This window comes from Zootoca vivipara, chromosome 6 (genome assembly GCF_963506605.1).
Source record: "Zootoca vivipara chromosome 6, rZooViv1.1, whole genome shotgun sequence".
Lineage (NCBI taxonomy): Eukaryota > Metazoa > Chordata > Lepidosauria > Squamata > Lacertidae > Zootoca > Zootoca vivipara.
Genome location: NC_083281.1, coordinates 84,412,568 through 84,440,478, shown reverse-complemented (window position 1 = coordinate 84,440,478; position 27,911 = coordinate 84,412,568). Strand labels below are relative to the sequence as shown.

Below are 27,911 nucleotides of genomic sequence, written 5' to 3'. Positions count from 1 at the left end.
TATCTCACCTTTCTCTGCAAAGCAGATTCAAGACAGCATATAACAGGGAGGGGGGGTCTTTTAAAAGCACAATGATACAACCTTAAAATACAATGACGGAGGGTCAACAGAACAAAAAAATGGCAGAACCTAAAAGATTTTAACTTTTTAAAAAGCTACTCAAATTCTGTGCATGCCAGATGAATTGACTGTGAACTTCCTGTGGATCTCCCAGCAATAATAATATTAACACCAAGGTGCCACTGGTCAAGTCAAAGCCCAGAGTGGGGAGGGGGACACCTACTGCATTGGTAAACCCACCCATTTTCCTTTGCCTCATTGTATATAATGCTAGCAGTAGTAACCTCTTAACTCATTTTTCCCTCCTCAGGATGAAGTGACTTCACAGCTTTAAAATAAACCCAATCTGATTCCTGGTCATCGAAAGGTAGGAGAGACCGCCAAGACCACAAATGGGTATGTCCGCCCACGCGGGTTCTTTTTTCCCTACCTTTCTGTGTCTCTGTGGCAATTTGTTGCTCCTGTCCATGCGGTTGATCTAGTCTGTGTGTTTTATGCCTAGTTTGTCAGCAAAAGAGTCACAGCTAGCGACACAGGGAAGTGTGAGGCGCTGGCGCACCCCCTACAAGGTGTGTTGCCTCCACCTTCTCCAGCCTAAATGGATGGTAGACCAATGGTCTGAATGGTAGACAGGTCAAAGGTCTAAATCAGGACAAGGCAGCTTCTTCTGTTTACAGGTAGCTCAATGTGGCAGAACAACCATCCGTAGTTCAGCGGTAGCATAATATGCTTCTGCTCATGCTCCGCATCCATCCCAAAGTGAGCTTTCTCACAGGAAGGTAAATGTGAGAAATACCATCTGCACAATCACCATCCAGGTCAAGAAAAACACTGTGTAGGGGGGCGTGTCATACATGAGGTCAAAACATTTGTCACTGAAACATTAGTCCTAACAAATTGTCAGGGAACGGCAGTGTGGAAACCTGGGTGCTTTTTTGGAATTGTCACCTGTCCAAATAATCACTTGTCCCCCTTTTGTCACTCTTCCCTCCCTCGGCCCTTCCCCAAGTTCTATTTTCTAAAAGTGGCCAATGCCAAATTTCACACTTGGTTCTCATAAAGTGAGCTAGTAAATGTGAGACTAGACAGTGGCACTTTCGGTTCTGCTGGTGGTGGGAAGCAGCTTGCATCGTCAAATATTCCTGCACAGGAAGGGGGCAAAATGATGCACATTCACACAAAAATGTTTTGGGGAAAGGCGAAGAAATGTGAATATGGCATCGCTTTCCATTCCACCCTGTAGCCGTCGCATGCAGCACTGTTTCTTTTCTGCTGCAGTTTGTCTTCCACCAAAAACAACATTTGTCTTGTAGTCTGTTGTGGCAAGATTATGTAATTTAAGTAATTTATGTAATTAGTTATGTAGCTGGCCTAAGTTTCATTTTCTTTACATTGTTCCACCCCATTCATATCAGTGCAAAGGAAACACGTTGAAAATTTGGGAGCTGAGGGGACGTAATCAGTTACGGTTTTGGGGGGCGGAACGCAGCAACAATAAGTGAATATCAATTGTATTCGTTGAATTAATTTTCATTCCCGGGACGAATAAGCGAACTCTGCAATTCCCATTCCCGTTTTCGGCAGAATGCTCTGACGTCCCTATTTGCAAGAACTGCCAACTCTGTAATCACTCTGCAAACTTTAGTTGCAACACATCCTTAAAATGACACACAAGGCAACTGAGGGTACTGAGGTTTTCCCAGATGGCATTACCTTCTCAGTCTGCCCTCTACTCTAGCCAGGTGCCAGCAGAGCGAGTGCCTCCCCCCACTGCTCCCCAAGCTGAGCATCTCAGGAGAGCTGGGCCCCGCAGTGTCAGAGGTGACCGGTGGAAGGCCAATGTTATGTAAATATTTCTGCTGCAACATGGCGAGGAATGAGAGCCAGCCTTACACATCCATCCATCATTGACGGGATGGGCCTCTCTGGAGCCAGCGGGGTTTGTATGGAAGTGGCTGGCAGGGGGATGGGGGGACACAGACAGAGGCAGCAAGTGCCCCCGCTCACAAACTGTTTGTTTTCCTTTTTGTCCCTTTTGGTTTGGGGCACCCCACTGGGCACCCGACTCTCTGCTTTGTCTGCACAACCTCTCCACCCACCCGCTTGGCCCTTCGCTCTACACGCAACCCCCCCCCCCACTTCTCCCTCTCAAATAAGATCTTTCCAGGTTTTTTTGCATTTCGGCTTCTCTCTTTCCAACTTCAAAGGTGCCCCTTCATTGTCTTGGAATCGGCAGGCAGTGGCCCTGAAACGCGATCACAGCCAGGCACGGTGTAGGTCACCCCCTGAGCACCCTGCCTCGAGCCTTCAAAGGGATGGGCAGATGCTTCCCTTTGCATGCTTCACAACCCTGGTTACAGCTCTTTCCTCCTCCCTCCCTCCCTCTCTGGCCTCTATGCCCCCCTTGCTACATCGCTCTGTCACCACAGCTCAGTTCTCAGAGCATCTGCTTTGCGTGCAGAAGGTCCCCTTCGGCTAGGAGAGACCCCAGTCTGAAATCCTGGAGAGCTGCTCCCAGTCATTGTAGACAGTGCTGAGCTCAGTGGACTAAGGGATTCAACTCGGGACAAGGCAACTTCCTATGTTTATAGACCAGACTGAGGGACATACCATTTTGCAGGTGGGACGTACCATTTGGGGAAGGGGTGTAGGTCAGTGGTAGGTTTGCATGCGGAAGGTCTCAGGTTCCATCCTTGGTGTCCCCAAGAGGGGCTGGGAGTCCACATGGCTAGCTGCACCAAAGGTTTGACTCAGGATACAGTAGCTTCCTCTGCTCTCTCTTGCCCTGCTTGGGGACGTCGGCCTCCTGGCCCTGCCAGTAGCACAGTTTGGCACTAAACTGGATGTGAAGGAGGTGGCACTCCACAATGAACAGGTGGGAGGTTGTGTTCTGCCCCGTTTTTCCAGCCCCCACCTCTTGTTGGTTCTTCTCTCCCCCCCCTCCCCCCAGCCTCCAGTGAACCATGATCTCCACACTTGGCGTCTCAGGTGATTTGAGATGTCTCTGCTAGGACTGAGGAGCAGGAATGGATCTACCATGAAACGAATGAAGTTTGAGCTTCAGGGCCCCTAATCCCAGAGGGGCCCCAGAAGTGACTTTAGTCCACATTGCTTAATTTTTTTTTAGGTCAGTAGACCCAATCTGAGTTGCACATCTTGGAAACTATAAGGCGTAGGAAATATTTATTCACACCAGTGACTTTGACATATGAGATAATCCAGCACAGCAATTTTAATCAAAATCTTGAGTTGTAGTAGTTATTTTTCTTAAAAAATAAAATTGTGGTGATCTGTCATGGAACAACTCCATTGGAGAAGATAAAAAGGGTTACCCATACCTTGTTGTTGGTTGCAAAGGGGACCCTATAATAGTTCAAGCTCCAGGGCCCTCAAAATGTAGGTCTGCCACTGCCAAGGAGCTCCGGAGAGCTTGTCTACAACTGAGTAGGGAGTGCAAGGAAGGGTGCAGCGGCATACTCTCCAACTCCTGGTAAGAAAAATCCGGGATCAGCAGCGGCGCAGCACCGGAAGTCACTTCTACGCATGTCTGGACATGTGTAGAAGCGACCTCCGGTGCCGGCGCTGCCCGATTTCCGGTGCCCCAACATGGGCAGAGTGGCACCCGAAATAGGTTCTGCGCATGTCCAGACATGCACAGAAGGAGCCTCCCTGGCAGGTAGGAAATCCGGGGGATTTACGGGATTTTTCTCTATTCAGGATAACAGCGGGAAACGGGTTTAAATACAGGGGTTTCCCATGAAAAACGGGAGACTTGGCTGCTATGTGCAGCGGGGAGTTTTGGAGCCGTAGTTTGTCCTGAGGGGTCAGTGTTGCAACCTCCCTGGCCTCAGCCCATGAGCAGCCCAGAGCAGCGGCAGTGGGTGGGTGGAGTAAAAGATGCCTTGGACTTTGTGTTGGGTGTCAAGTGCAAACTCCTCAGCCCTGTTCAGAGTTGGGAAAGCCATTTCAGATCTCCAGGGGCCGTTTGAGCCCCTCTCTAAGGATGTGGTCAGGATTCCTCAGCCTCTCTCTCCCGTGGCAGAAAAAGCTCATCAGGAAATTAGCCTTCTCCCCTTCCCTTCCCTTCCCTTCCCTTCCCTTCCCTTCCCTTCCCTTCCCTTCCCTTCCCTTCCCTTCCCTTCCCAGCCAACCACCCCTCTATGTTTTCATTGGCTTCTTGCTTGGCAGGGGGTTGGACTGGGTGGCCCTTGTGGTCTCTTCCAACTCTATGATTCTATGATTCTTCACAATACATTCAGAGCAACCTCCTTGTTGCAGTCTCTAGGCAGTTTCTTAAGGTACTTCACCTTAAGCGTGCGATTGTGTGCAGGGGGATATCTCCTCACCCCCCAGTCATAATTGGTTACATTTTTGTTTTCTCATAGCCTTCATGAAGGTCCTGGCCAACTGCTGACTTGTACCTGCGGCCTCATTAGGGAGGGCAAGACGCCTCTGTTTCCCAACAATTTCTGAACTCGTTCCTGGGTTTTATCTTCAAGAGTCATTTGTTCCTCTCCCTCCGCCCTGACTTCTGTGGAGCCCAAGAAGTGCCTCATGCATGCAAGAGTGCTAGTGTAGCTTTTGAAGAAATGCAGGAGTGCCTGCATAGCTTTTGAAGAATGAACACAAGTGAATGAGCACCACAATCATTCCGCCGCCCTTTTCGTTGGCCTTCTATCTTATTATTCACTTGTCCTCTGAAGGCTCTGATCCCCCGTTTCTTCCACGTACTCCTCCTGGGTCTTATTTGACAGCAGCATACAGAGAATGTTTTGCCAAAATGGCACCTTTTTGCACTGACACTGAACCAACAATAGCGCAAGTCTTAACACCAAGAGCGAAATGCAAAGGTGTTGCGTAGTGAATTGTAGAATAGTCCAACTCCCTGCAACACCAGAATCTTTTCCCCAATGTGGGGCTCAAACCCACAGCCCTGAGATTAAGAGTCTAGTGCTCTGCCAACGAAGCTATGCCAGATATTTCCCCTGCCCTCAACTGGAGAGCCCGTTGAGTCTCCCTCTCTCCCTCTCTTTCTTTTTCATCTACTCGGAAGCCTTCCTTTACTTCCCTGTCACCCTAATTGATTGCATTAACCTTTCAGCGTATTGGATTTCTCCGGCATCATGCAGAGAGATCTGTGCAATATGCTTATAATCTGGGCCGTAATGGACAGGGAGCAGTCGACAAACCCCCTTTGCCAACAGGTTCCCTGACAGATTGGCTTTCCGAAAACGAGTGGCCGGTGGGGGTGGGGGGTTGGTTTGAGACACGATGGAAAGGGCATGACATAAGTATCATTTGCACCTCTGGGTCTGTTTTTTTGGGGGGGGGGAATTGGTGTATAAATGCAAAGCAGCCGTGGAAGTGCTGAGTATTATGACTGCTGAGTCCACCTCATTTATACAGCCAGGTCTTCATGAGCAAAATTTTCAGCAGGCATATTTATAAACGTGTATACGGGCATATTTATAAACATAGAAAATTATGCATGGTGTTGAAGCATGGCTGGGACAGGGGGGCTTTCCCCAGTCTCACACAACACTTTAAATGGTCATAGAAACCAATCGGTCCATTCATGACAGCTCACATATAATTGCTGAGCAGAGCCTCCATGTCCAGCAGCACTGTACCTCTGACAGCCGGATACTGCGAATGAACAACAGGAAAAGGCCTTGCTCTTCCTGCTCTTACTCAGGAGGGTCACTGTATGGCAGGATTCTGGATGCTCTTCTTTGCCTTAAGCATCTAATTGTTCTTTTGAAAGGGTCTGTTAAAACCAAAGCAACCAATTGCGGGAACTTGCCCAGAGCTGACTTCTGTTGCTTTTTTTTTAAAAAAAAATGCAGGTGGAGCCTAGAGCGTAAACCAAAACCAGAGCAAAAGCAGGCAGCCAAGATGATAATTCTGTCATTTTTTTGGTCTGGGGGGGGGGGGCGTGGAGGGACTTGGGCAGCAGATACGTGGTTTGTCTCCCTATTAAATCCGGGTCCCCTTTAGTACTGTGGAGACTCTAAAGTGTGCTTGCACTTGTGTCTGCAAGGGCTGCCTAAGCTCGTCTTTAGAGGCTGCCCTAACAGCTCACGACGGTGGTGAGGATGAGAATGTTTCCTGGCACCAATAGATAGATATTTTATTGACAATGTTTTAAAACGTATAAAAGAGCAACTGGAAGCCCATGTGATGGTAAATTTGCCAAGATCTCCCGTAAATGAGAGGGTAGCTTTTCTCTTTACGTATATATAAAACGTCTCTTCCCCAACCTGGGATGGGATGTTCGACTGAGCAGGGGACATTCTGGAAAGAGGAGTCTGTGGGTGGGATCACCTTGAAGCATTACCCTGGGCAAAGCTCTGTGATGGGCAAAATTTTGAGGAGCACGGGAGGCTTGTGGTGTCATTCATTCATTCATTCATTCATTCATTCATTCATTGCATTTATATCCCACCTTTTTCTCCATGGTAGTATACATGATTCTTCCCCCGCTTTCATTTGTTCCACACAACAATAGGCTGAGAGGTCATGACTGGCCCAGTGAGAGCTCCATGGCTGAGTGGGGATTTGAACCATAGTCTCCCAAATCGTAGTCCAGCACTCTAACCAGTGCACAACACTGCCTCAGATATTACATACAGTATTTCATTTCGGAGAGGGCTTCTCTCCAGCGAAGAAGCAAAACCTTCACTTGCACGCTACATTTTTGGCGTGTGCGTTGGTATTAAAGCTTGACACCATCTTACCTACCGGAAGTGGGTGACAAGGAGCGTTCAAAAGAAGTGGTGTGTGTTGGTGTGTTTGAGAGAGAGATGAGAGTTCACTGAGATGAAGCAAAGGAGGGAAGAATGGAAAAGAGGGATTCAAAGAAGATGGCAGCACCTCTGAATGGAAGAGTAAACAGGCGCTGGGCGGCATTAAGTTAATTGATTGCTCTGCAACAGGCGGAACACTGTGTTATTCTGTCGCCGTGGCAACAACCCCCCAAAATTGTCAGCCTGTTTGGATGAAGTGAAGCGAGACATTGTCTAATTTGCGGTGATCTGGGTGTTTGTTTTTCCTTCTGAGGGGGCGGGGATCCATTGATCTGTTGTTTGCTCAAAACTCTTGCTCTAGTTTTTTTCTCTTTTCTTTTTTTTTAGAATAATAATCATAATAACATTTTCTTTATTTAAAAAAAATCAGAGGTGGCTGGAAGCAGGGGGGTGGAAATGTTGATTGTTTCCTCAAGTTACCTTGGTTTCGTCACATGGGCCGCAGAGGTGAAAAACAAAAAAAAGTCATCTCCTTGCTTAACCTCACGGGGAGGGAATTAGGAGCGTTACTGAAACTGGGAGTTGATTCATATCTTCCTCATGGAAGCCATGCAAAATTTCAGCTTAGCGATCCAAAACATCTTGTTTTCTTTGCCAGGGCAGGAGTTGTATGGGTGGGGATTAAAAGAAAGCAATATTAAACATGTTCTTTAAAAGAAAACCTTTCCCGAACAATTTTAATTTTATAATTCAGTATTTATTTTCCAGCTGAGTGCCAGGTGCTGTCTAAAAGATTGTTCCAGAGCAACTGCTGCTTCCAGGTTATATAGTCTACGCCAGCTTATAAGACCCTTTCCATTGTCCCCACCAACTGAAAGTGTTGGAAACTCAGATCTATAAGCTAATTGCCAAATTGCACCTTAAGCCTAGGTTACAGTCGCCACAATGGACTGTCTAGGTGCCTTTTTTGCAGTGAGATGATGATGGTGATTCATTTCACTTACATACTGCTTTATATTGTAAAAGGGGGGGGGAATCTCAGAGTGGTTTACAACACATTAAAACATCAAGTAAAAGAATCCAGACTAAAACTAATGCAAGCTTCAAGGAAAATATTTCAGATCCTTCTCTAAGTGACATTTTGCTTTCTCCATATTTACTTACCGACTTAATTTATAGAGCTGCCCCATTGCAGAAGTACTCTAGGAAGCCAGTGTGGAGTAGTGGTTAAGAGTGTCGAACTAGGACCTGGGCGATCAGGGTTCAAATCCCCACTCAGCCAAGAAGCTCACTGAGTGAACTTTAGCCAGTCACAGCCTCTTAACTTACCTCACAAGGTCGTTGTAGGGATTCACTGGGGGGGGGGGTGAACCGTGTACTTCTTGGAGGGATATAAATGGAAAAAATAAACTCTTCTGCTGATCTGCTTAAGAAGGCTAGAGGTACTGTACCAACCAAATGGAGATATCAGTCGCCGACCTGGCATCCAGAGACCTCCCCATGGTCGCAATTGGACCCACACCAGTTGCAAAATGCGCCTGGAGCTTGGGGGATTTCGAGCGCTGGTTGGGGACAACAAGAAGCTGAGCAGCCTAACTCTTTAGAAGGAGAAGTCATTTATTCCAATAACCTGCCAAAAGGCACTCTAAGCAGACGTAACACAACTTACTGACACATCATGAATAAAAGAGTATGGTGTGTCAGGAGAGCAAAATCACTGGGATTTCTGAGGTAACATTCTTCAGTCTTGGGTTCTTTGCTCTCACTTCACAGTGACTTGGTGGCCCAGTTAGCATTTGACACTAAGCCATGGTTAGCCAAACCATGATTTGTCAGTCACTCAGCTGATTCAACAAAACCATGCCTTGATTCTCCAAAGTTTGGTTTCATTTTCAAGCTGCTTCTGCCTTTGGAGCTTGGCAAGTGGCTATGGTGGGTTGGCCAAGCAAGCCATGCTTAAGGAAGGCTGCTCATATAAATCAAGCCAAGGTTCATAAGGCAACAACAAAAACTTGGCTTCAGATCATGGTTTGTTGGCAGTAAACAAACCATAGTTCAGGCACAAGGCAAGGGTCACCCAGTTCACCACAGTTTATTAAACCCTGGATCAGTGTGTGAAGAAAAGGTCTTTAAATGTTCCCATTTTACAGGATGGTAGAATGGAGAGTGAGAAAAGGTTCCCACAACAAAGACCACCCAGTGGACATTAGCAGAAAGACATGAGGCTTATATCCATATCTCCCATTTCATGGACGTACAATGAATCAAGTAGACAACAGACAAATCTCACCTTGCTCTCCCCATGAATCTGACCCTACCCTTAGAGCACATGGTTGACTGTGGAGTATTGGTCTCCAAAGTGGAGCTACCATTTATTTTTTTTGTCTGGATCATAATACACTGGTGCCTATAAGCCGGAGAGGAATATGGCATGGAGAGGAACCCATTTATCCCCTGGATTCCTTGTTCTTCCTCTTCTCCTTTCTTCTGAAAGTATTTCCTGTTCCATGTTTCTTCCTTTTCCTCCTTTTCTGCCCTACCCCTTCCCTTGTTCATCATATGTTCTTCTAGATATCAGGTCCTACAATCTAGGGAAAACACACACGCACACACAATCTAGCTGAGATTCCTCTATTGCAGGGGGTTGGACTGGATGACCCTCGGGGTCCCCTCCCAACTCTACAATACTGTGATTCCTTTTTTCCACCCTCTCCCACTCAGCTGTTGCATGAACTCCAATGGGGGTTACCTTGATGGGTTCAGGTTTGGTGGTAGCAGCGGTGAGTTGGAGCAGTGTCTGGTGCTAAACATCATCTTCCCACCCAATCCCAGAATAGAGTGGGTTTTCCTGGGGGTGCTCCTGCTACAGTTCTGCGGGTATGATGCACATTTGCGGTACGTGTGTGTTGTGTGTGTGTTTTCGAAAAAAGAGCAAACTGTTTGACTGGCAGAAGCGGCAGTTGAAACGAGGTGGTTATTGGCGTCAGGAAAAGCTAAATAACCCTGTAACTGGTATGAAGGTGAATTCATGGTCTGGTGAGCACTGAAAATATGAGAGTTCTCTAGACAGGCAGCGTGGCGCAGGAAATAACAGCGCAGAAGCTTCCGAGGAAGCCTGGATAGCCAAGGGCAGGGCATCAGGACAAGAGGGGTCTGCTGGCGGCTGTGTAAGCAGGGTGGCACATTTTTCCCTTGCCTGGAGTGAAATTCAGAAATCTGATCAGCCTCATTTAAAAAAGGAAGGAAGGAAGAAGAAGCAAGTTGCTAGTTCTCAGGCTTCTGGAGAACAGCTTGAAAACATCTCCAGTGGGGATGGGGAGGACGTTGTTTGGTTCAGTTTGCATTTATAGGTTTGTGCTTTCTGAGACAATATGCCAACCAAAACACAGCCAAATTTGCACTTTCCAAATTTTGCAGTGTGGTTCTCTGGCCAAGTAATGTGCAAAAAATGCACATACTAGGGTAAAATGTGTCTAGAAATTCACATTTTAGTGAAAATAATTTAGAAAAATGTGTTATATTAGTGGAAACCAGGCTCATAAGTTGATGTGGAGAACTTGAAGCAAATACGATTTAAAAAAGTGGAGAAAGTGAGAGAAAACAGAAATTAACAAATTCTCCCATCTTTAGTCTCTAGGCCTGCCTTTTCACCTGTGCTGCCCTTCCTTTTTGCCAGGAAATTTCCAAGAAAGCAGACTGTGGAAATAAACAAAGCAAAACTGTTTGCAGGCATTACTCCTACACAGATGCAATCTCCTTGCAGGGAAGGAGAAACAGATTTTACAAAGAGGCGAAAGCCCATGCAACACCTTTGTATATATGATGCACAGCCACAAGAGGCTTTTATCGCTGCTATGAACACATGGATCAGGGCTGCTGCTGGAGGCCACATAAAATTATTGGGTGACACTTTGTACCTGATGGTGTAGGGAGTTTCCCCTGCAAGGGGATTCTATCGGGGCAAGTTGTGGGAGGGGAGGAAGAATGCATGAAACAGCCTTTCATTGGCGTCAGGAATGCAGGTGTGTTTTTCTCCAGAGTGGCTGCAAAGTGCATGAAACCCTTTAAACAATGGGTTGGGGGCTACCGTAGGAGCAAAGTGTATTTTGGGGAAAGGGGGCACGCTTTGTCCCCAACGTTAGGTTTCTGAAAGATTAGATTAGACGTTAGATTTCTGGCATATTTCATATTAATGCTCACTTCTGAGAAACATTTTTCTATAGGTTGTTTCTGCTCAGAGCAGACCCATTTAAATGAATGGATGTAGCTAACTTAAGGCCATCCATTTCAGTAGGGTCTACTCAGAGCAAAACCTACTTGGATCGTCTCCTCTGAAGTCCTGTTGATTTTGATGGAGTTAATGATGCAAGTTAAGCAAGTTTAGGACTGCCACCTCGTTTTAATTCCACGTACAGTATTTTATTATTCAGTCATAATACATATGTGAAAAGGGCTTTAAACCAAGCAACCACAGGGAGACAGCAGTTGTGGGGCAGCGTGCTTCCCCCCACCCCCCGCTTTGGCACCTGTGCATAGATGTCAGCTACGTCGGTTTTGCAGAGTTTGGGCTGAATGTGCTCCACTCACATGTACGTTCCATAAAGTACATAGATTCATATAATTGTAGAGTTGGGAGGGACCCTGAGGGTCATCTGAACCAACTCCATGCAATGCAGGAATCCTGCCCACAGCCGTTGCTGGGTGGGCTCCAATCACCAACCTTCAGGGTACAGCCAGCCGCCCCATGGATGGCCCATTGCACCACATGGATGCACAGACAAGCTGGCCAATGCTTGCTTGGAGCTCCATGACTCCTACCTGAACAAAATCTGTGCTTCTTGCTTCTTGCCTAAGTTGCACAGACCTGATGACTTTGCAAGCAAGACCTTAGTCTGGCTGGAGCAAAAAAAAAAAAATTTCATTTATTCCTTAGGCTTATACCCTTATATTTCCCCCAAGGAGCTGCAAGCAACGTATGTGGCTCTTTCCACTCCCTGCCCGCTCCTAGCAACTATATCCTCACAACAAGCCTGCAGTGCTGGTTAGGCCGAGAGATAGCAAGAGCACCCAGTGAGCCTTGCAGTTGAAGGAAGGATTTCAGCTACGCCAGCCCAAGCCTGACACTTTAATTGTGACACCACACTGGCTCCCAAAAGGGACTATGATTAATTGGTGGCAAGGATCTGGGAATTCCGCAGTGCCCGTGTTAACATTCCAGGGCGAGACGGCAAGCAAGGTGTGCAGGTGGGCCCAGTGCCAACTCTCCTGTGTGACCCACAGGAGAGGCGGGAGCAGCAGCCGACCAACCCCCAAGCCTCCCCCTTCCTGGCTTTGGGCTTTTTCTTACTCATTTATTTACTATTATTTCTCCCGCCCGCTTGCCTGGCACTGTAAGAAGCAAAGCGAGCAGGGAGGAGGAAGGCAGGAACGAGAAAAAAGGATTTAGTAACAATCCTGAACATTGCAAAACTTTTTTTATATATATCCTTTTGAATAATGTGTCACAGAAACTGATGGATGATAAAGGGGGAGAAAGGGCCCTGCGAAGAATCCGGCTAAGCCAGTTTCTCTTATTTATTAAAGAAGGGGGGGGGGAAGCTGAGATAATTAACTTTTTTTTTTGTTTTGTTTGCGGGCGACTCCCCAGACTGGCAACTCCAGGGCGCCTGGCAAATGGAGCTTGGTATCAGCTCTGCCAGAGTGGCACAAAGCAAGCTGGATCTGCCTAGTGACTGGCTCGAAACTGACAGAGTTTGTTGGTTTCAAGAGGCCAGGAAGGATTCCCAGATTGCAGGCAAGGATCGGGAATCCCTGACATCAGAAGGAGCCCCTTGAGTTCCAGCTTTGTCTTAGTGAAGCCATCCCAGTTGAGAACGTAAAACTGTTTGAGCCTTGCTGGGTGTCACCAGGACTAGGGAAAAGCAAGCAGCATTAACTGCTCCAGCTGGGGACATTGGGGATTCCACCCTTCCTTGTGTACACATCCCATATATGCCTAGGAGTAGATATTTCCGTAGTGGAGCTAAAGTGTTTCCCTATCCTTTGCTTTTCCTTGAGAAAGGGGATACAGTGGTTCATTGCTTTTATACCAGCCTTTCCCAACTTGGTGCCCTCCAGATGTTGTTGAACTCTGTCTCCCATCAGCCACAGCCAGTATGGCCAGGGATGATAATATCTGTAAAGGACCACGGGGAGGCTGCTCTAGATCAGGGGTAGGGAACTGGTGCCCCAACCCCACAAACTTCAATTTCCAACATCCTTGACTGTTGGGCATGCTGGCTAGAGCAGATGTGTGCTGGAGTTCAAAAACATCTGGAAGCCTTCAGGTTCCCCACCGTTTTTCTGGAACAGGGCTAACCAATGTGATGCTCTGCAGATGTTGTTAGAGTCCAACACCCATTAATCATGGCCAAAGGTCAGGGGTGATGGGAGTTGGAGTCCAATAACACCTGGAGGGCACCATGTTGGAGCAGGGAGGGGGATCTGACTCTAGACCAGGGTTTCCCAAACTTGGGTCTGCAGATGGTTTTGGACTACAATTCCCATCTTCCCTGACCGCTGGTCCTGCTAGCTGCGGATGATGGGAGTTGGAGTCCCAAAACAGCTGGAGACCCAAGTTTGGGAAACCCTGCTCTAGATAAATGGATTTGCAGGTCTTAAATTACAAGAGGGCAGGTTTTGGTTGACATCAGGGGAAGCCTAATGGAACCAGTTTCCTAGAGTGGTGGTGGGGTGGGTGAGCCCTTCATGGGGGTCTTAAAGCGGGAGGTTTGGGGCTGCTCTTGTTCTCTGGGTTCCTAGAGGGAGCTGGACGAGGTGACTTGCAAAGCCCTCTCCAACACTATGGTTTCATTATTCTTGATCTACAGTGTGGAAAGTCACACTGGGGAGTGTGGCGGGGGGAGAAATGAAATACAGTATTTCTGTTCTTCCCTTTAGTTGTGGGATCAGGCACACAAGTCTGAGTGATGGCAAGGTCCAGCCTGAGATAACTGATGAAGCAGGAAAGTGCTCCAAGCAGTGGAGGAGGAAGAGGGTGGTAGTGGTAGAGCAGTGAAACTTCAGGCTGGGGGGGGGGGGGACAACTGTGGCCCTCTAGACCTCTCTGTCTGGCCCTTGGAAATCTCCCCACACCAGAAACCCCTCAGTGGCTTTGCTTTACCTTGTGTGTTTTTTGATACGCCCTTGAATCCTGACCATGTCTTTTGCTTGTCTGAATGGTGTGTGGAGGGGGTGTGTGGCGAGAGTGTGCGTAGAAGCCAGCCTACTGCACAAAGGTTTTTAAATATATATAACACTTGTTGACCTGCCCACTTTTGCCTCTGGGCCTCCCCAAAAGGTTGCCCAGGAAGGACCCCGGCACTGTGGCAAAGGCCAGCAAACAGATGAGGGAAATCAACACAACTCAAGAACGGGTTTGCCTGGACTGAGGGAGCACAGCAAATCTTGAGGCTTTATAAGCTGACAGTGGAACTGGATTGGCTCTTTAGTGTTCTGTGATTCCCAAGAGAAAGAGGATATTAGTCTGTGACGTGTTTATACTCAAAAGGACCTGAATTTCCCACCCTCCTCTGACCAGTGGCCCCCTGACTCAGCTGCACAGCAGGTAAACAAAAAACCAAAACCCTGATGTCTAACCTGCAAGGTCTTAATGGATTGATTTTGTTCAAGCATCATCCCTTGCTCTTAGCCTTCGGCAGAAAACAAAGCTCTTTCATTTAACATATGCTGTGGACCAAAAAGACTTTTTCTTGTAATTTCTCCTTTCTTTTTATTTTTTGAAACTCAAGGATGTGTCATTTTTTTTGTTTCAATTTAGCATTGGAGAATTTTATAATTTAGTAATTAAAATCTCTGATAGGCTTTAGAAATTGCAGCTAATTGAATTTAATGGGAAGATGATTTTCAATTTTATTTGATTACCCAGACCCCTGGCATTGGTATTTATGGGGAAAAAATGGGAAATGTGCAGTGTGGGCTAAGATGGCGTAATTGAATTAGGGCTAATCGGATTTCTTCGTCATGAATTTCACTATAATTTTCCTATAATTTTCCATTAGATATCTAGTTTACAAATATTCACAAAGAAATGAAGCTCTTTCGGAATGGAGATTGCTGGCTAACAGGATTACCAAGGCGATTGCATGGTGATGCCAAGCCAGCCTCCTTCAATAATGCAATCGCTACGTCTGCCTCACACTCTCCTCCCCCCAATCTTCCACTTCTGCCTCCCCCCCCCAAACACCCCAATATCCTTGGTACCACCCTGGCACCACCCTACTTCCTTCATTTCCATTTATTTTGCTAGTTATCCACATGTGCTTTTAGTCCGAGAACAGAAGTGATGGGGGGGGGGCTTTTTCCATCAGAGGGCCACATTCCTTCCTGGGCAAGCTTCCAAGGGCCATATGCCAGTAATGGATGGGACCAGAGTCAGAAATGGTCAGAACTGGTTGTTGGAAACAGCAGGAGGACATGTAGCACAGTTTGCTCTAAAGTGCACATCTCAGTGGCGTAACAATGGGGGGCACAGCGGTGATTGCCCTGGTTGCATAATTCTGAAGGGCGCAACCAGGCGCCCCCATGGCAGTCTCCCTCATTGATGCCGTGTGGCTGAGCTCCTGATACTTTCCAGAGCTGCAGAGAGGCAAGCCAGGCCCAGGCTGGATCTTTGGGGTTGGAGCAGTGCCTCCTCCTCCTCGTGGCCATGCAGGCCCTGACCTGGGCTGGCCAAGAGGCGAGGTTGGTCTGGCTATTCTTGAACACTGCACAAAGTGCTGGGCCTGTGGGGATGGAAGGAGAGCAGGAGGGCGGGAGCTCCATGGACATGCCAGAAACTGCTATCGGAGCACAAGCAGCTAGCCCAGCCGCTCGCTTGCTGTCCACCTGCTTGCCTCCACACCAAGTCCAGCCGCTCTCCTCTCTTCCCCTCTGTTCTCCCAGCACAGGTGCCTTGCCACTGCCACCCATGCCGTGCCCCCCCCCCCCCGAGGAAGGAGGAAGAAGAAGGTGGGAAAGCACATTGTGGACTTGCTTCTCTCTCCGTGCTAGCTCCACACTCGCCCCCACTGTGTGCCTCCACCCAAGCTGCCCATTCCACCAGAGGGGGCACAGCACTTGCCCCACCCTGGGCAGCGGTAACCCACGCTATGCCACTGGCGCACCTTAGAAAAAAGTTTGTTCGTTTTTCAGCTTACAACAAAAAACCAACCTTGATCCCTTTTCTTGCGTAACCTGCTTTAACTTGTGCACATGTTAACAGTTTTCAGGCAGCAGTTTCTATCCTGGCGTGGCTAGACCTGAGGCAGAATCTTTCCAGAAGCTCAAAAATAGTTTAATTCCACATGCTCCTTTGCCTGGAGACATGCATTGCTTGCTTTTCGTTGCAAGAGTAACTGGGCAGTAAAGAATATCTCCTTTGGTAATCCAGCCTCACCAATGTTGGGGGTTTTGTGTGTGTGTGTGTGTTCCTTCCTTTTTCACCCATTTAGCAAATAGTTAACATCCCACCCTACCCTAAGCCAGGCCTTTTCATGTTGGGAAGCGGCTCTCTCAAGCATCTCAGATTTATTGAGGCTGCCCCTAAAGTACAGTATCATAGCTCCTAGGTGGAAGGACTGGGAAGAAAGCCTGCGCAAGGAGGGAGGAAGTGGATGCTCCCTGAAAAGTTGCAAAATGTAGCAGTAGATGAGTGAGCCTAAAGGTTGCCAACTTCTGACGAAGTCCTAAGGGGCAGCTGTGTCTTAGGCCTCAAATCCTGGAGAGATACCAGGGTGCTGTGCGTGGTTCCTCAAAACTGGGAAGAGAAGATAAACCAGACAGCACAACAGAAGGGAGGTAGACAGTGGAGAAAACTCTCATGTGCTTTAGGTTGCATCCATACTATGCATTTAAAGCACATGGCTTCCCCTAAAGAATCCTGGTGCTGTGAATTGCAGCTTTGTGAGGGGTGAACTGCAGTTCCCAGGATTCTTTGGGGGAAGCCATGTGCTTTAAATGCAAGTCAGATGGGTGGCATATAAATAAATTATTATTATTATTATTATTATTATTATTATTATTATTATTATTAAGGTGTGATCTTAGAGCCAGGTCTAGCAGCCTGGCAGACATAGAATCATAGATAATCGAATCATAGACTTAAGCAAAGGGCAAAGCTGAACCAGAAGCTAAAATAGTCCTACTAGGTTGAGAAAAAACAACTGGCCACTGCAGTGTGTGAAACATAACTGAAACCTGGGTCTTCATCCACTGTCTTTCCGCTTCCTCAACATGTAGCAGGTCACAAACTAGAAGGGTTCTAGTGCTCCTGACAAGCTGACAGGGGAAGTGTATTCTTTGGGCCAAAAGCAATTATGCGAACGCACTCCAGAAGCTGTTCCTGCCCATGTTTTGCAGAAGGCTACAAGGAGACCTTCCTAGATCTGTAGCCCAGTAGTACAGCACTGCTTTGCTTGCAGAATGTCGCAGGTTCAATCCCAGCATCTCGAGGTAGAGCTGGGAGAGATCCCCCTCTGAAGCCCTGGAGAACCACTGCCAGTCAGTGTAGACAATACTGAGCTAGGTTGACCAATGGCCCAACTCTCATTATAAGTGTCCTGACGCTCCCTGCCAGACGAGGAACCCAAACTTCCAGCTTTGGTTCTGCCAAAGGATTTGCTGCTCAAATCAGATGTGTACATAAGACAAGCTACCATTTACAGGGTTCAGCAGGTATCTCAGAGGTAAGGCCCATGACTGAGCACAAGCTGAGATGTTGATCTAACAAGCAACATACTTACTGTGCCTTCCTTTTGAAGAGCAGGACAGACACTGCTGGCTGCATGGCAAACGGCTGGAGTCCCGGGGCTGGGCAAGCCAACAGGCAGTCCTTGGGGTAGGTTGGCTCTGTGTGGTTTGCTTACACCTGCGCTGGCATCTCAGCATCTGTGGAGACAGAGGTGGCGACAGAACAGGCTTGGGGGCTGAGTTGCACTCAGTCGCCTCCGCAGAGTGGGAGGGCTGTAGTTGTAAGGGTGGGGTGTGCTTTTGGTCCTTCCCTGGGGTCTGAATCTCCCCCCTCCCAGGTCTCTGAGCCCTCCAGGTCCAACTCCCCAATTTGCTTCCACTCCTCCTCTGGACCAGACCATCCCCTCCATGATACCTGCACAGGGTTCAAGACAGTAAGGCAGTACTGTGAAGACAGTAAGGCCACATGGCTTGCCTGATCTGGCCACTGGTGGATCACACTCTATTTTCAGCTAGATATTTGGTCCCTTTCCCTGGGGATTCAGACATGCTCTGGAAAATGCTCCATACTATTCCTTGTCCAGAGGGAAAGGAGAAGGTTGGATTCTGCCAGGACCACCATTCTGCCCTTTTTTTGTGTCTGTGGGCAGCGGAAGTCTCTTGAAACACATTGTGTAGGTGCCACACTCTTAAAATAGGACTGACCTCTTCCTGAGGGAAACTTGTGGCTTCGTATCCTGGTCATGTCTTGTTGTTCCCAGTGATTCTGGACAGTTGCTTTAATTTTGGTCATCTGCCCCTACAGACTCTGTTTTTTGTTTGAGTGTTGAACGAAGCTACAATAGGAATCACAGCCTACAAACTTCCTTTCTAGCTTCTTTTGCCCTGCTGGGGAGATGGAGGTCCAGAGGGCGCTGGAGCCAGGTAAGGAGAGGCAGGCTGCCTCTCGGATCACAGGGGCTGGAAACTGGGGGGAAAGAAAGGTTGTTAAACGACTGTAGCAGGTGACGAGTAGGCACAGTGAGCTAGGATCCTGCAATCCTGCCGGCCCACTTGCTTTAGGGGGCCCTGCCCTGTACACTGATACTCAAAGTGCCGGGCTTTGGCAACATCCGTCTGCCATGTCATGCTGGCAGTGAAGCAACTGAAACCGTATCAAGGAGGGAAAAGAGGTGGAATCGGCAGGAAAGAGAGCACTGATTGCCTGCTGTGCCCGACGCCCAGGCCTGGAGGCCTCCAGGCGCCTCACTTGACGAAATATGAATCAAACAAAACAAGGAATTGACTTAAAATAGGACAACTCGATTTGCCTAATAGACTTCCCGATCTAGGGAAGGAGCCAGAAAGAGAGTGCAGTGCTCCCAGGAGCCAGATTTGTGGAATCAAACTTATTTAGAGGCGTCATCTGGGGCAAGGAGGGAAAACCCATAGAGAGTGGGAAGGCAGCTCTGAGTAAGTGGCAAGGAAATGTGTGACAATACAGTAAGGATCATACCCTGAGACATGACGGCTGCTTCGTAACTTAAAAAGAAGGAAAGTTCTGTGTGTTCCCTCTGTGTCTCTCTACACATTGTGGTGGAGGGGAGGCATGGATTGAAAACTTGTTCTGGAGCCTTGTTCCATCTCTGAGCTCATGGTTGCCATGTGCTGTGTCTTCCCTCCGGACATTACATTGGCCCTGGAGGCTGCAAGGTGGAGAACCCAGGGCTTTGTCCTACAATGTGCCAAGCTTGCTGCTCATTCCTGAACTCTGATTCTCTTCCAGCCTTGCTTCCTGATTGACTAGGACAAGGGGTGGCTGTCCCTCCATATTTTGTTAGACACCAACTCCCATCAGCATTCAGGGGATAATGGGAGTTGTAGTCTAACAACATCTGTGGGGGTGCAGGTTAGCTGCCCCTGGTTTAGGACCATTGTATAAGCTTCCAGGCACCAGGATGGCTGTCCTGAATGCTCTGAAGGTGATCTGCTATTCCCAAATCCGCTAAAGCCCTTTGAACCTGCTGCCAAGTCTTCTCATCCTTCTTAGCACTGGACCATCATTCTCCCGAGTCCAATGAGACCTGCCTGTGCAAAGCCCTCCAAATCTTTTTCAAGACGGTACAGATCCTTCCTCATGAGAGGCCCTTTTGATGGATAATCTGGATGTCAAGAGGATTTACATCCTTGCTGTTTTTTCTTTTTATTGGTAAGGTTGAGTTTTCATTTAATGACTGGTTTCTTTTGTTTGCTTTGCACCTTGCCTGGAATCCCAGGAACTCAGCAGTATTCTTCAATTTAAATAAATAATGGTGTACGGAAGGGTTGGGATCTGGGGTGGACGTTTGGTACGGCTACAAGCACGGCTTGAACTCGTAGCTTTTGGGAATGCCGCCGATGCAACTGCCCTCGCCGCTTATGCCGCAGCACCTCTGGAATCATTGTGCCTCCATAACAATAATAATTATTAATCATTAATAATCATCCCTCGTCTGCCCTGATCACCTTTCATCTGAGTTTCTGAACACTTGGCAGGCCTTGAATAATTAAAAGCAGTCAACACCCTATGGGGGGGGGAATGGTTTTGCTACCCATTTTTCTCCTCCCCCCCCAAAGTACATCTACTTGAAGGGGTGTAGATGGGGAAAGGAAGCCCACTGAGACACACACTTGCGGGTACCATAACTATTCCTGAGGGCAAGGACGAGGCACCCCTAGCCCCCTAAATGTTCACCTCTGACCATTGGTGCCGGAGACAACCAGAGTGCCCGACAGGGTCCTACACCCCTGAAACAAACCACTCCCTCTGAGGCTCAACCATGGCCATTCTCCAAATGGGACCAGGAGCCAGGAAGCGGACCAGGATGAATATGCCAGCGTGCCAGGGGCTGTACAGGAGTGGGAAGCAGCCCAGTGGTTGGTTTGTACAGGTTGTAGCGAGTCAGGCACAGCAGACATCGGAAGGGAGGCAGCACGGGGGATTTGCAGTGAGCGGCGGAGACGCTTGCGTGGCTGAGAAGAGGTTGAACTTTGTCCACGTGAGGGAATTTCTCTCCCTCCGACGTGTGTTCCACGTGCGAGCTGCACGGCGCACACTCCGCGCCAAAGGAAGCCCGGGGCAGAGCTGTGCGGCTCGCCCTGAATTTTTATAGGGTCTTACGCAGCCTTGTCACAATCCAGAAACATTAATTAAACATGCCGCCCTAACTCCCCTGCATAAATCTGGACTTTTCCTTTTACCTGGTGGCGGGAGTTGGGGGGCAGGAAGGAAGCCCAGGACACTGTTTGCGTGTACATGCGTGTACTCACCTGCACGTCTAATGTACTTTTCCTCTGCAGGTCTTCCTTTCTCTGTGTTGTTGTTTTTTTAAAAAAAAAGTTGCTATTTTATAAAAGAAGGAAAGAATGTGAGGGGAGAGTTCCTAGGCGTGTTGGGTAAATAGACCTAAGCCTCTCTCTTTAAAACAAATGGACAGATTATTTACCTGATTAAATAGGTATTTTGTGCAGGTTGGGTTTTTTTCCTGCTTCTCTTTAAACATCCTGTACTTGGCTGGGTGGATTCGGCAAGGGCTGGGCTTAAAACCAGGGGGCAAGTATTTGCTTTCCAAATAGCTTGTGTGTGAGAGGGGGGGGGGGGAGAGAGAGAGATTTCTGCTCAGCCTGCCACAGAGGAAAGAGGCAGCTAGATTTATCAGCTTGTCGGTCTCTAGTTGGGGGGCCACCACTTTCAAGGCCTTTTCATTCAGAGGTCTTTTTCTAAGAAGAGGAAGAGGCTAGGGAAAACTGGGGAAAGGGGGAGAGACAGAGTAACCCTATTTTTAAAAGTGCACTTTCTGCTGCGAGTTAGGTTGGTTCTGGGTCAGGGTGGTGGTAGGACAGGGAAAGGGGGGCAATATGTATATCTGTGGTTAGACCATCTCAAGGTAAAGCTGGGAGAGACTCCTTTTCTGAAATTTTGAGAGAGCTGCTGCCGGTCTGTGTAGGCAATACTAAGCAAGGTGGACTAGTGATCTGACTCAGTGTAAGACACTGAGCAGTGCATGGAAACAGAGCAGTGCACGGAAACGCCGTTTACCTTCCCGCCGGAGCGGTACCTATTTATCTACTTGCACTTTGACGTGCTTCCGAACTGTTAGGTTGGCAGGAGCAGGGACCAAGCAACGGGAGCTCACCCCATCATGGGGATTCGAACCACCGACCTTATGATCGGCAAGCCCTAGGCTCTGTGGTTTAACCCACAGCTGATTATGCCAATTTGCCAGGTGTTTCCACAATGTTTTCGTTACTCCTGTTCGTAAGGAAAGCAGGGACGAGGCAGGGACTGTTCAGACATTGCTGGCTTCCAGGTCCCATCAGCCCTATCCCATCAGCCCTAGGTATCATGGCCAACAGATATGGATGCTGGGAGTTGTAGATCTACCAGCCTTTGGAGATCACAGGGTCACCATCCGTGGAAAAAGGCTCTGAGGATCTGAGAACACCACCCAGAAAGGAAGCTCTTTTCTGTGTCTCTGCATCAGTGCCTACTCTGTTGGTTTTTTAAGGTTGGTTAAAACAGGGGCTGGGGATCCTGTGGCCTTCCAGATGTTGCTGGACTCCAGCTCCCATCAGCCCCAGCCAGCATGGCCGGTGCTCAGAGATGATGGAAGTTGTAGTCCAACAACATCGGGGCAGCACAGGTGAGATTAAAACCCTGCTCCTAAACCCCACATACACCATCGTATTTGGTGTATGTGGTGTATGTTGTTGTTGTTGTTGTTTAGTCGTTTAGTCGTGTCCGACTCTTCGTGACCCCATGGACCATAGCACGCCAGGCACTCCTGTCTTGCACTGCCTCCCGCAGTTTGGTCAAACTCATGTTCGTAGCTTCGAGAACACTGTCCAACCATCTCGTTCTCTGTCGTCTCCTTCTCCTAGTGCCCTCAATCTTTCCCAACATCAGGGTCTTTTCCAAGGATTCTTCTCTTCTCATGAGGTGGCCAAAGTATTGGAGCCTCAGCTTCACGATCTGTCCTTCCAGGGAGCACTCAGGGCTGATTTCCTTAAGAATGGATAGGTTTGATCTTCTTGCAGTCCATGGGACTCTCAAGAGTGTATAGAAACATTTAATAAAGAAAGTGGAGATTCTCAGAAGGCTGAGTTCCACGCCCGCTGACAAATTATCTGCTTGTGGGGCACAGTTTTGGCATACACAGAGCCCTGATTATGAACGATTTTTCACATATGTGACTGCTGCTTACATGATGAGTGTTAATAAAGCACAAGTATGGCCTACAACAAAATGTTGCAATATGTGGGGTTCAGAAGTGCCTGCCAGGCAGCCCTGCCCTTTTCTTGAATACTCCGTCTCACTCCCATCACCACCATCAATCAGCGTTTTGTAGCAGCTGAGCACACTCAGCCCACATCGGACTCTTTTGGGGTTTCTTACACCATAGCTGCCAAGTTTTCCCTTTTCTCGCGAGAAAGCCTATTCAGCATAAGGGAATTTCCCTTTAAAAAAGGGAGAACTTGGCAGCTATGTTCTTACACTGCTTGGTGGGCTTTTCGCCATATGGATTTCGTGTTGTTCTTCAGACCTTGGGCCAAGCTCCCTTGGGTGATGCTGTTTCGAATCATAGAATAGTAGAGTTGGATATGATCCTGGGGGTCATCTAGTCCAACCCCCTGCATTGCAGGAACCTTAACTAAAGCACCCATGGCAAATGGTCATTCAGTCTCTCTCTAAGTTATCCTAAAAGTACGCACTACCGCTGATGCACCCAGAACACAAGCCCCGCGCAAACAGGGAGTTGCCTGTGTGTGTATTGTTAACTGAGAAGGGTGCCTTTGAAACATGATTACAAACAATGATTTGCCATTGCAATCAGTGTTTTAGTTTGCTGTCTTGTTTCTCTTCCGCCCCAATTAAAGTACCGCATTTTTCCGTCTATAATACGCCCCCATGTATAAGATGCCCCCTATTTTGGGGGACTCCAATTTAAGAAAAAAATCGTGTATTTTACTATCCGTGTATAAGATGCCCCCAAATTTTTGACATTATTTTTTAGGGGGAAAACCTAGTCTTATACACAGAAAAATACGGTAAGTGGATGCTAGTCCGCTAGGGCGGGGGTCGCCAGCCCTTCTAAAAGGGAAGCTAAGAAGCACAATGTACAAGTACTCTTCATAGTAATTTCTCTTCAATAGCTCCTTCCATCTCTCAGTGATTTTAGCCAATGAATGAAGTCGCAATTGTGATTGATAAGGGAGTTGTTTAAACACCAGACACTCTTTGGCTCGCTCTCTGAATTCATCAGGTGTTATTGGCTGCTCAGGCCTGTTTTTATCCTGACGCCTGCGGTCTCCTCATGGCTAACTGGTTTGGCTTGCCTGGGAAACCTGTGGGAGTGTGGCCGTCCTGAATCGTGTCGGGCCCATCTGCAGTCTACATTTAAAGCAGCACTATAGCACTTCAACACCAGTCACAGCTTCCCCCAACGTATCCTGGGAACTGTAGTTTGTGAAGGGTGCTGAGAGTTCTTAGGAGACCCCTGTTCCCCCTCACAGAGCTGCAGTTCCCAGAGTGGTTTAGCAGTTTAACAGGCAATCTTTCTTCCCAAGATGCTCTCGGAACTATAGCTCTGTGAGGAGAATAGGAATCTCCTAGCAATTTTCAGCGCCTTCCCAAACTACAGTTCCCAGAGTTCTTTGGCAGAGGGAAGCCATGAGTGTTAAAAGTTGTGTGGTACTGCTTTATGTGTATAGTAATGATGGTGATGATTTATTATTTGTACCCCACCCATCTGATTGGGTTGCCCCTGCCACTCTACAAATGGAGCCTAAATCAGGTCCGTTAAATTCAATGAGTCTATTTGGAGTGCCTGGCTTTTATTTTATTTTATTTTCTCACTCCAGAGCAGTAAGGGTGTTGTTCCAAAGCCTGCATTCACTCAAACATGCACCAAGTCCAGTTCAAGAGGCACAAGATGTACTCTGTGCCCAACCCTTCATCCTATTGATTTAAATCCATGGGAGATTAGTAAGACGTGGGTATTTAAGGAGGGAGGACACACGGTAGAGGTTTGTTCGCTGATTTTAAGGGTACAGGTTATCAGGCAAAACCGATTGGCTGTGCACCCAGTATGGGCTGAAGGAAGGACATTCTTCAGGCAATATGTAATTGACCTGTGGAATTCACGGCCACAGGATGTTGTTGTGGTGCTCAGGAGCAGAAGTAGTTATCAAAAGAGCTTAGATGAATGTGTGGGAAAGGGGAGGGGAAGTGTTTATTAGCCACGAGAGCTAAGAACAGAGCAGGTGCACCTTTTGATTATCGGACACAGATCAAACGGTAGATATTTTGTGGGCTATCCTGGGTACAGCATACTGGATTAGACAGGCCCCTGGCCTCATCCAGTGGAGCTATTCTCATGTCCTTCTGACAGTTTCTGAACAAAACAGTTCTGGAACATGGCCATGTTTACCCAGCATTTTCCTAAGAGAGTCATGCCAACCAGGACTTGACTCCCCTTTGTTGGCAACGGAGTAGCTTGAGACACCTTTAGGAGGTTTGCCTGTGCAGGAGCCCCAGCTGCCATTTGCGTATTGGGTGGTGGAGGAGGAATAAGGACACATTTTTGCATAACTGCAAGAAAAGCAGAAACTCTTCCTCCTCCCTCCTACAAAGAACAGAGGTGGAAAACACCCCCTTTTTACTGCAAAACACCTCACAAGCTTGAGAGTACTTTCTAAAACAGAATAAAAATTTAAAAAAATAATCTGCTGTTGAGTGATCCTTTAATAAATGCAATGTTCAAGATCCATTATTTCGTGTTTACTCACTGTGCCTGTGCGCCAGAGCTTAATTCTCCCCTTGTTTACACGGACTTGCATCTGGAGCTAACCTCTTTGGGTGGGGCCTCTTTTTTCTGCTTAGGCCAGAGCAGGGTGTGTGTTGGGTTAGGACACTGGAAGCCAGAGTTCAAATCCACACTCAGCTGCAACGCTCACTGGATATACCTTTGGGCCATCTGCTAGGTGGTATCCAGCCAAATCCTATGCAGAGTAGACCCATTGAAGTTAATGAACTAAAGTTAGCTATGCCCATTGTTTAGTGCAGGGGTCAGCAACCTTTTTCAGCCGTGGGCCGGTCCACAGTCCCTCAGACCATGTGGTGGGCCGGACTATATTTTGGGGGGGGGATGAACAAATTCCTATGCCCCACAAATAACCCAGAGATGCATTTTAAATTAAAGCACACATTCTACTCATGTAAAAACACGCTGATTCCTGGACCGTCTTTGGGCCAGATTGAGAAGGCGATTGGGCCGCATCCAGCCCTCAGGCCTTAGGTTGCCTACCCCTGGTTTAGTGGGTCTACTCTAGGACTAGCACTGAATATAGCCCCCTGTCTCTCAGCCTAACCTACCTCGCAGGGTGGTTGTGAGAATAAATCAGGGAGAGGGGGAGAGTAGCAGGTATGCCTCCTTGAGCTCCTTGGAGGAAATAAAAGTAAGATTAGAATAGAATAGAATAGAATAGAATAGAATAGAATACTCCAAGGCCTCAGCAGTGTGGTGAAAACAATATCTAGTAACACTGAGGTGGTAGATGGTGCTAACTGGCCCCCAGTCCATATTTGGAAATATTTCATCATGGTGCTTTTGGGGGGGCGTTTATTTGTGGAGAGGACTTTCAGCAGCCATTAAGCTAAATGGAGACTCCATGCTCAGCAGCAGTGTACCTGCTGAATAGCAATTCCTGGAGAGCAAGAGCAGGGAAAGGCTGTTTCATTCAAGGTCTGTTTAGCAGCTCTCTGAAGGCTAAGGCTGGCCAGTGAAGGGAACAAACTGTTGGGCTAGAGAGTCTCCTAGTCTGATCAAGCAGTGCTTTTCTTAGGTTCTTAAGATTCAGAAATAAGTCTTCTGTTGTGACGGGGAACAGTTATCTGTAACTAGAAGGTGCAGATCCTGACGATATTGAATTAGGTGATATGGGTAGGGATGGGAGGGGTTTTTTTGTTGGGGGGAGGGTTTGAAAACAAGACTCTGAAGGGTGTAATCCAAAAGGTATTTTCCCACAAACTATCTACCTAAGTGAGCCCTGAATGTGTTTTAAAGTGCCGCTTGGCTCAGGCCACCAGCCAGAGAAACTTTATAAACACTTTTTCTCTCTCTTTTTTTTGAAGTCACAAATTGGTGTTGGATGGTGAGCAAGCTGGTGAAACTCTGGTGGGCTTATGTGCAAGGCTGGAGGAATGGATGGAATCTGGCCATGTAGCAGGGCTTGTTTTTACTAGAAGGGGGAGAGCACCCAGCCTCGGGGGGGGGGGGGGGGAGGATGGCAGGACATGTTTCTTAAGTGAAAAGTTTGCTTCATTGCCGCCATCATTGTATTTTATAAATGTATATCCCGCTTTTTGCCACCCGGGTCTCAAAGTGGCTTAAAACTATATGCAATATGCAAAGTTCTGAACATGAATTCAAAACCTCAGAAATCCACAGGAACACGTTCCTTCAGAAAGGCGCAGCCACAACCAAGCAGCTAGAGAGTCCAGTATGCAGCAGGCGCAGGACGGGGGGAGCAAATGGATCATGATATAAGTGGGAACAAGTTCTAAATTCAAGATGCTTGGGATAACTTGAGCAGCCTGCCTGCTTCCTGCCACCACCACCCTCTTTTTTTAAAAAAAAAAAAGTCCAGTTTTAATATACTCATTCCCACCACCTCCTTGCCCCTTTCTTTTCTATTTTCCTGGACAAGAGTAAAGCGCCCAGAGCAATATAGGCAGCCCCTGGGAAGCAACCCTAATAGGCTTGGGAAGTGTGTGTGCGCACGCTGAGAGTGTTGAGAATGCTCCTTTCCCTTTCGTTACCCCCCCCTCCCTTCTTGAAGCACAGCTGGCTGGCTGGCTGGCTGTCTCTGAGCTAGCTGGGTTCCCTCTCTCTCCCAGAGAGCATCCTCCTTCCTCAAAGGCAACCAGGCAGGGGACTGAGCTGTCTCCCTCCCCTGCTCTCTTTCACCTGCCCTCCAGCCAGTAGGAGGGGAGGTCGGGTGAGCGGAGGGGGTGGGGCGTGGCCACGGGGCCAGGGCTCTCCTGCCAATCACCATCACTTCTGACACCAGACCGCTCCCCCTTCCTACTCTCCGCCACTGAACTGAGCTGGTGCCCAAGTGGATTCCCAGGGAGGACCGTCAGCAGCAATGACATCAGTATTTTGAACCAACTTGTTATTCGGGGAGCAATCAGTTGCAATTAGGTATTAATTAAGTATTATGAAAGTTGATTATTTAAGTGAATTCGGCTTTCGTCTCTCCGACTATGGTAAGTAAGGCACAATTGTGCTTTCCCCCTACTCTGTTCATTCCTTTTTATTTCCCTCTCTCTCCTACTTTGTACCAAAAAAGGGGAAA

The 27,911-nt window shown here is 47.9% G+C and overlaps 1 protein-coding gene across 9 annotated transcripts in view; it reads left to right on the top strand.

Annotated features, from left to right (window-relative positions):
• CASZ1 (castor zinc finger 1) overlaps positions 1–27,911 on the top strand; it is a 298,840-nt gene that overhangs the window by 144,408 nt on the left and 126,521 nt on the right. For 6 of the 9 annotated variants that reach the window (XM_035120501.2, XM_060276238.1, XM_060276233.1 and 3 more), the window contains one exon: positions 371–27,822. In XM_035120501.2, the coding sequence (XP_034976392.2) occupies positions 27,774–27,822 (49 nt within the window). In that variant the 5' untranslated portion in view covers positions 371–27,773. The remainder of the gene's footprint in view (positions 1–370; positions 27,823–27,911) is intronic. The other 3 variants (XM_060276240.1, XM_060276237.1, XM_060276239.1) reach the window with 3 other exon arrangements.